Genomic DNA, 8,474 nt, shown 5'->3' on the forward strand with positions numbered 1-8,474 from the left:
CCTGTGCTGGCTGAAAGCTACTTGAGCTTTAAGTAAAATAGAACGGCTTTCCTCTTTAGCTCCATGGTTTTGGGATCAAGTTTTGAAGCCATTTGGGGAACTCAGCTGTGCTGTTGAAGGCAGCAGGTTGGGAAAGCAAACCCTGCGGGATGCGGCCCGTTACGTGCTGCTCATCTCTCTTGTAAGCTAAGGGGATGGTAACCAGGCTATTGGGCACACTCATTACCCCAGGTACGGGGCAGTCATTAGGGTTGTCCCTGGAAAGGTCTGTCAGTCCACAGCCTGGGATGGTGAATTCAGTCTGACTGCGCCCGCCTCCAGCCCGGAGGGGCGACGACAGGATTTCCCTGTTCCAGTCCCAGTGGAAGCTGGAAGTCCCAGCCTTCTGCATGTGAACCCACACCCAGACCCGCCTGTGCTGACAGCAGGACAGCCCTTTGAGCTGCCAAGAGCCCTGTGCACTGGGAGAGGGCTGTGATTCTGCTTTTGGTCCCTCCTGGTTTCCTTGGGCCAGGCTGCTGTTTGTAAGGAAAACCAGAACACAGCTCACAGCCCAGAAACCAACCGCATCCTGGGCTGCATCAACAGGAGCGTGACCAGCAGGGCGAGGGAGGTGATCCTGCCCCTCTACTCTGCTCTTGTGAGACCTCACCTAGAGCATTGTGTGCAGTTCTGGTGTCCTCAACATAAAAAGGACATGGAACTGTTGGAACAAGTCCAGAGGAGGATGCTCAGGGGCTGGAGCACCTCCTGTATGGAGCCAGGCTGAGAACATTGGGGCTGTTCAGCCTGGAGAAGAGAAGCTGATGGAGACCTCAGAGCAGCTTCCAGTGTGAAGGGGGGCTATAGGGATGCTGGAGAGGGACTCTTCATTAGGGAGTATAGTGATAGGACAAGGGGTAATGGGTTCAAACTGAAACAGGGGAAGTTTAGATTGGATCTCAGGAGGAAGTTCTTTAGTGTGAGGGTGCTGAGGCACTGGAATGGGTTGCCCAGGGAAGTTGTGAATGCTCCATCCCTGGCGGTGTTCAAGGCCAGGTTGGACAGAGCCTTGGGTGCCCTGGTTTGATGTGAGGTGTCCCTGCCCATGGCAGGGGTTGGAGCTGGATGAGCTTTCAGCCCCCTCCATCCCACCCCATCCCCTGCACCCACGGCTCCATCACCCCCGGCTCCGGCCCGGCCCTGCCGCTGTCCCCGCCCTCGGGGCGTGCCGGAAGCGGGCGGGCCGCGGGCTGAAGCCGCCGCCATGTCGGCCATGGCGGGCTCGGCTGCCGAGTGCCTGCGGGAGTGGGAGGAGCTGCAGGACGGCTTCCAGCGCATCCAGGTACCGTGCGGAACGGGAGCGGCAGCGGGGCTCCGGCTCCCCTCAGCACCAAGCCGGGTGCAGGAGCGGCGCTGCGGCCGGGACACAGCCGCCGGTACCGGCGGGGAGCAATGTGGGACCGCCCGGTGCCTGTCACGGAGCGCGCAGGGCTCAGCGGTCACCCAAGGGGAAGCTCGGGCAAGGGAACCGTGCCGCGGGTGCGCCAGTCCCCGTGCCCCCTCCTTCCCTCCCGGGAGCGGCTGCGTCGCGGCCGGGCCCGGATCTGGGACAAGGGAGGCTTTGAGAAACCTCCTCTTGCTCCATCAGGGTGGCGGGGATGTCCCGGCTCAGCCCCTGCGCCTGGGATGGGTCCTGAGCACGGCTGAAGGTGCCAGCACAAGAGCCGCTTGCGCTCGGTTAACTCCAGAGCAGGAAGGAGGGGATTCCAGGTGGGGAGCAGGAAAGCTCGATGGGAACGTCCATTGAGAGCCTGGGACGTAAATCACTGCCGCGGCACTCTGGGCTCCATTCCCACCCTGCCGCTCGTTGTCACCAGGAGGAGAAGGGGTCCCCTGCCTCCTCTGCATCCCTTTCACCTTTGAGAGCTGCTGATGAAGTGCTTGATAAGAGCCACGGCAGCTGGAACGTGTGTGTGTGTGTGTCAAGGTCTGGTCCAAGGGTTGGTGTGAGCAGCACTGGGTGCCCGGGGGGGAGGTGGTGCTGAGGCTGTGCTCCAGCTGACCTGGACAAGCAGCAGCATTGATCCAGCGTGCTCTCGCCTTCCCCTTCTAAATATAGTGAGGAATGGGATCTGGCCTGACCCAGGTATGGTTGGGTTACCGCTGCCCCGGAGCTGGCTCCAGCCTCCCTTGTCCCAGCTCCTTTCGGGTGCTTGGGATGGAGCCATGAGCCGGTGGTGCACAAACCTCCAGGCAGAGAATGCCGCTCATCCCATCCCTGCAGCTAAAGCCACTGCTCCCGTGTGGCTCTCAGTTATATCCCTGCCACCAGCAGTGTGTTTTCCTCCTCTTTCCATTCCCCTGTGCCACAATCAATGGATTCCCGAAGATGGGAGCATCCTTGCAGTGGGACACAAGGACACAAGCTTTCACAAGGGGGGCAAACCCAAGCCATAGGCAAGGCAGGAGCAGGCTGTGCCATGTGGATGTGCCTGCACCTGTAGATAAATCCCTTGGGATTGGGGATGGGCATCCCCAGGGGCTGATTCTGCCCTCAGGCTGTCCCCAGACACGCCTGTCCTTATGCAGACAGCTCTGGGTACCAGTGCTGTGCACGTGAATTAAGGACAGCAGATGCCCGCACAGAGGGCAGGCAGCTGTAGTGCATGGTGTTCTCTGCTTCCCAGGACAACCACAGGCTGTACAAGCAGAAGCTCGAGGAGTTAACCAAGCTGCAGGACGGGATCTCCAGCTCCATCGCACGGCAGAAGAAGCGGCTGAAGGAGCTGGCGTTGTCCTTCAAGAAGTAAGTGCTTGTCCTGCGAAGGATGGGACTGTCAGACCTCAGCTCTGTCCCCAGCACAGCCCCTCCTGCAGCCTCGCTGGTAGCAAAGAGCTGTGGAGGCTGGATCCGCATCAGCTCCCCTTTCCTCTGCCCCCATTTGCAGCTCAGAGCTTGCAAGGGCTTTGCAGGGAACCTGAGCTGCACAGAGCTCTCCCCATCCTTCCCAAAGGGTGAAAGGCCCCATACGGCCTCACCTCACTCTCATTCCTGCTTCCTTTCCTCGAGCAACAGGAGCTCGCCCTGCACACGGAGGCATGGACTTGCCTCCGGCCCATCTTCCCTGTCCTTGGGGTGTCTTTGCCTGAGACAGTCACGTACTGAGTTCCAGCACATGCTGAGTGTGTTTCAGACGCTGTCCTGACGCCAGCACCTTGTTTCCTCCCCAGATGCAAAGCCCACGCGAGCCCCGAGCAGCAGGAGACCATCCAGGAGACCCAGAGCCTGATAAAGGAGAGGCAGAACGTGTTCTTTGAGATGGAGGCCTACCTGCCAAAGAAGAACGGGTAAGAGGCACCTTGTCCCTGGGTGAAACACCACGTCCTCCCTCCGCAGCCCTGCGACTGTCACCCTGCTCCTGGTGACAGCCTCACAGCCGTGCTGGAGGACGCCTGGGCAGGAGCCAGGCTGAGCCTCTGCCTCCAGTGGCCTTCACCTGCCCTTGAATGGTGGCCATGGGCCAGGGGAAGCCCTGGTAAAACCCCTGTACCTGGGGGACATATGGGGTGTTATCGGGGTTTAACCACACCAGCAGGCAAGTACCAGGCAGCCACTCGCTCAGTCCCCCCTTGTGGGATGGGGTGAATAGGAACAAGGTGAAACCTGGGAGTTAAGTTTAATAATGGAAATAAAGTAGAATATAATAACAATAATAATAGGGAAAAGAGAGAGGAATAAAACCTGAGGCAGGCAGATGATGCACAATACAATTGCTCACCACCCGCTGACTGATCCCCAACCAGTGGCTCCCACCCAGCTCCCCCCAGTTTCTATGCTGAGCCTGAGGATCTCTGCCACGGAATACCCCTTTGGCCAGTTGAGGTCAGCATCCCTGGCTCTTCTCCTTCCCAACCTCTTGTGCAACTCCTCACTGGCAGAGCACAGGAAACTGGGAAGTCCTGGTTGCTGGGAAGCGCTTATCCTAAACCATCGCTGTGTTATCAGCGTTATTCTCACACTAAAGCCAAATCAGAGCACAGCACCAGTTACTAGGAGGAAAACAACCCCTATCCCAGCCCAAACCAGGAGCGGGGTGTGCTCAGCCACCCGTCCCCGTGCCCTTGGGAGGTGATGCCAGCACATTTGTGCCAGTCATGCTGCCTGGCAGCCCCAGGTGGGAGACAGCTGGGAGCTCCTGGATGCCATGGCATGGCTCTGCAGAGCACCGCCTGTCCTAACGCCTCTGCTCTCTCCCCAGGTTGTACCTGAGTCTGGTGCTTGGGAACGTGAACGTGACGCTGCTCAGCAAGCAGGCCAAGTACGGCTCCTGCACCCGGTGCTTTGCATGGCTGGGGACCCCCGGGACACCAGGGAACAACAGCAGCTCCTCCGGGATGAGCTGCTGCATGTGCAGACACGTGGCCTGCCCAGTGCAGCTCCTGCATCCAGAACCAGCTGAACCCTCATCTCCTTACATCCTTGCTGCTGGGCTGGGCTGGACCCGCAGCTCTGACAAGCTAAATGGGATCCTCCACCGATGCCGTGCTGGGTTTCCCCTGTGTTGGGCACTTCCAGGAGAGACAGCCCCGTGCAGCCACTGGCAAACCCCTCCTCTTCCCTTGGGGAAACACCAAGGGCTGGTTTTGGCTACTGAGAGCATCCCCATGGTGGGACACCAGAGCCAGAGGTGCCCATGTTCCCCAGGCCTCTCCTTGGAGACAGATCCATCTGCCCAGAGTCCTTGATGGTGTCTCACCTTGTGAAAGCAGCCTGGGGTGCTCTCCTCAGGAATACCTGGGAGATGGGGCTTTTCCTGAGCATGTCCTAGTGATCCCTAATGGAACAACACTTTTGCCCAGCCGGGTGGGATGGGAGGACACGGATTTCCAGCAGCCACCTTGCTCCAAGCCTGTCCTTGTGTTTCCCTGCAGGTTTGCCTATAAAGATGAGTATGAGAAGTTCAAGCTCTACCTCACCATCATCTTACTCATTATCTCCTCCTCCTGTCGGTTCCTCGTCAATACCAGGTGAGTCTGGCTTGGATACTGGGCAGGGATCTCCTCCCAGAGCCCTTGTGTCCTCCTGTCCCATCCTGAAAGGTCCAGAGGAGACCCTGGCAAAGGATCTGGCTGCTGCCCTAGAGGTGGGGTGGCTGCTGTGGTCTCACTGTGGCCTTGGTGATGGTGGGGAAGCAGCTCTCACTGCCTTGGTGGGCATCCTGCTGTCCCAGCGCCTTGCTGCTGCCTTTACACCCTGCTTTGTGTGACACCAGGGTGACAGACGCCGTCTTTAACTTCCTCCTGGTGTGGTACTACTGCACCCTCACCATCCGGGAGAGCATCCTCATCAACAACGGATCCAAGTGAGTCCCATGGGCTTGGGAAGGGGGCATGCAGCGAACTGTCCTTCTCTGTGAGGAGAAGTTGTTGGGAGCTGGGACCCATCACCTAGCTCCGTGCTTCCCAAGGGAGCAGCTTCCTCCTACTCAGGGTGTGTAGCAAAGCTTGGGGTGAGCTGTAGGAGCGGGGCAGGAGTCACTCCCCACGCAGAGGTGGGGTGGGAAGGTGGAGCAGCAGTGGGAAGGGCCCTGCTCTCCTGGTGCGTGTTTGGGTGCTCAGGACCTGACTCCCCTTCTCTGTGTCTGCCTTCCAGAATCAAAGGCTGGTGGGTTTTCCATCACTACATCTCTACCTTCCTCTCGGGAGTCATGCTGACATGGTAGGTCTGTGTCCCCATCCCATGGGGGTCCTTGCTTTGGGCAATGGATGGCTCAGGTGCCTTTGCTGCCCCGAGCCATGGCCATAATCCTGCTCTGTGGATCTAACAGTCAGCTCCACATGCTCCTCACCAGGCAGGGTGGGCTGGGAAACACGAGGTGGTCCCCAGTGCCCAACCTGGGGTGTCCCCCCCCACTTCAGTAGGGCTGGCTGGGCCTCCTCTCACCCCACACCTGTCTCTCCACAGGCCAGATGGGCTCATGTACCAGATGTTCAGGAACCAGTTCCTCTCCTTCTCCATGTACCAGAGTAAGTGCTGCCATGGGGGGTGTGACAGAGGGCTGGGCACGCCTGCCTGCCTCCATAGCACGGGCAGACCTGGCTGTAGCTGCTCCCAGCTCTTGGGCTCACCTGGGTTTTCCCTTGGCCTCCATCCTGGTGCTGGGATGGGCAGTGTGGTGCTGTCCCAGCGCCAGGCTGATGCCTGGGCCCGTGCTGACCATGGCCATTCCCTCCTTGCAGGCTTCGTGCAGTTCCTGCAGTACTACTACCAGAGCGGGTGCTTGTACCGGCTGCGAGCGCTGGGCGAGAGGCACAACATGGACCTGACCGTGGGTAAGTCGGGATCTTCCCAATCCTAGTGGAGCTGCTGCCACCGCTGCCTCCATCCCAGCCCCAGCCTGGCACTGGGCTCACTGGGAGCTCTGGGTTCTGGTCAAGGCAATGGTGACAGTGGCTTTAGTTTTGGGGTTAGTTTGGCTCTGGTTTATCGCTGGCAGAAGCAGGGAAAGCTGCAAGTGAAGCCAAAGCTCTGAGAGCAGCATCTCCCATGAGGCAGCAGCATCCCATAGGGTGGATGCTCCCCTGCTCCTGCTCTCCTGGGGGCTACACCAGGCCCCAGCTGGCACATTCCCGGATCCTCAAAACCTTCTTCCTTTGCAGAGGGCTTCCAGTCCTGGATGTGGAGAGGCCTCACATTCCTGCTTCCCTTCCTCTTCTTCGGGCATGTGAGTGCACACTGAGGCAAGAGGCCAGAGCCTCAGGTGGGAGCAGATCCTGCTGTGTTCCTGGCAGCACAGGTCATGGAATGGTTTGGGCTGGAAGGGACCTTAAAGCTCACCCAGCTCCAACCCCTGCCACGGGCAGGGACACCTTCCACTGGAGCAGCTTGCTCCAAGCCCCTGTGTCCAACCTGGCCTTGAACACTGCCAGGGAGGGGGCAGCCACAGCTTCTCTGGGCACCCTGTGCCAGCGCCTCAGCACCCTCACAGGGAAGAGCTTCTGCCTAAGAGCTCATCTCAGTCTCCCCTCTGGCAGGTTAAAGCCATTCCCCTTGGCCTGTCCCTACATCCCTTGTCCCAAGCCCCTCTCCAGCTTTCCTGCAGCCCCTTTAGGCACTGGAGCTGCTCTCAGGTCTCCCCTTCAGGAGCCTTCTCTTCTCCAGGCTGACCCAGCCCAGCTCTCTCAGCCTGGCTCCAGAGCAGAGCTGCTCCAGCCCTCGCAGCTCCCCCATGGCCCCCGCAGGCTGCTTTAGCTGCACAATGCTGATGCAGGGAAGTGCTTTCAGCAAACACTGAGCCTTTTCTTCCCTCCAGAGCATCCCCAACCTCCACCGCTTGTGTTGGTGCTTGGTGTTTGTGCCCAAAGGGAGCAGGTGGGTGAGCATCAACGCGGGGCTGAGCCTAAACCCCCCTCACTCTCCTCTCTTCCTGCAGTTCTGGCAGCTCTACAACGCGATCACCCTCTTCCGGATGCTCCAGCACCCAGAATGCAAGGAGTGGCAGGTAAGGGGGGGGGGCCCTGCACAGAGGGTGCCCCTCGCCCATTGCTCCTGCTCACCCATCCCTCCATAGGTCCTCATGTGCGGCCTCCCCTTCCTCATCCTCTTCCTGGGCAACTTCTTCACCACCCTCCGCGTCGTGCACCAGAAGTTCCAGAACAAGAATAAGGACATGAAGCAGGACTGAAGGGGGGCAGTGTGGGGGCCAGGACTGTTTCTCCCCCCCAGCTCCATCTCCCATCCCTGTATCTCCTCGATGCCGTCCAGATTCTGGTGTCTCACTCCATCCCTTGGGTGTGGGATGGGAACAGACTGTGTGTTCTCTGCGGTGCTGGATCCATGTCCCTGTCACTCCCCTGGAATCGGGAGCATCCTGCCCCATCTGCCTTTACCTGCAGGGGAGCGGCGTGCCCGGGGCTGCTGCTCCCTCCCCTCAGCCCTGAAGACAGTTACTGGTCCTTGGGGTCAGCCCAGCTCTGTAAGTGCTCCCCATCCCAATGCACCACTGGGACAAGGCAGCGTCCAGGGGCGATGGTCACCCCTTCCAAGGCCCTCATAGGCAGCCCTCTCTATGTTCCAAAGCAGCTGGAAGTGCTGGTTCTTACCCCAGCTCCTCCTTTACCATCAAGCCCCAGGGCAGAGGTGGAGGAGCTGAAGCACCAGAGGGGTGGGAACACCACGAGCCTGATCCAGGCTTCATCCTGGAGCTGTGCAAACAGCACCTTTGGCACCCCTGGGGGATGCACTTGTGACAATAAAGGGAAGGTGCTGCCTGGGTCACTGAGGTGGTGTCACAACAGCTCCTGTGGTTTTGGCTCCTGTGGCAGCGGGCCCCTGACACAGCATCAAGGGGAGGGAAGGACCACCACCAAGTGCCCCTGGGGTGAAGGGCGCTGTGGACACCTTCCCTTTGGCCAAGCTGAGCCCAGCAGGACCTCAGTGTCCTCAAGAGATGGGAGAAGAGAAGCTCTGCCCCCTCTCAAGTGCTGTGCCC

General features: G+C 59.5%; 1 protein-coding gene across 1 annotated transcript; it reads left to right on the plus strand.

Moving 5' to 3' along the window:
- Positions 1-1,207: 1,207 nt before the first annotated feature.
- TMEM120A (transmembrane protein 120A) lies at positions 1,208-7,807 on the plus strand. Its single transcript, XM_057415494.1, has 12 exons — positions 1,208-1,324; positions 2,670-2,788; positions 3,214-3,330; positions 4,242-4,301; positions 4,915-5,010; positions 5,256-5,345; positions 5,636-5,701; positions 5,948-6,009; positions 6,223-6,315; positions 6,643-6,707; positions 7,416-7,484; positions 7,554-7,807. Exons 1-12 carry the CDS (start codon positions 1,247-1,249, stop codon positions 7,665-7,667), a joined length of 1,029 nt encoding a protein of 342 aa, XP_057271477.1. The 5' UTR covers positions 1,208-1,246; the 3' UTR covers positions 7,668-7,807.
- Positions 7,808-8,474: the final 667 nt, after the last annotated feature.

Source organism: Pezoporus wallicus, unplaced genomic scaffold (assembly GCF_028554395.1).
Source record: "Pezoporus wallicus isolate ANWC-B61680 ecotype Strahan unplaced genomic scaffold, APGP_CSIRO_Pwel_v1 contig_7856, whole genome shotgun sequence".
Lineage (NCBI taxonomy): Eukaryota > Metazoa > Chordata > Aves > Psittaciformes > Psittacidae > Pezoporus > Pezoporus wallicus.

What these genes read in the sequence shown, in the direction of transcription:
- TMEM120A (XM_057415494.1), top strand. Translation starts at nt 1,247, where the DNA reads ATGTCGGCCATGGCGGGCTCGGCTGCCGAGTGCCTGCGGGAGTGGGAG. An exon ending in CGGTTCCTCGTCAATACCAG is followed by an intron (nt 5,011 to 5,255) that starts GTGAGTCTGGCT and finishes GTGTGACACCAG; the next exon opens with GGTGACAGACGCCGTCTTTA. An exon ending in CAGAATGCAAGGAGTGGCAG is followed by an intron (nt 7,485 to 7,553) that starts GTAAGGGGGGGG and finishes ATCCCTCCATAG; the next exon opens with GTCCTCATGTGCGGCCTCCC.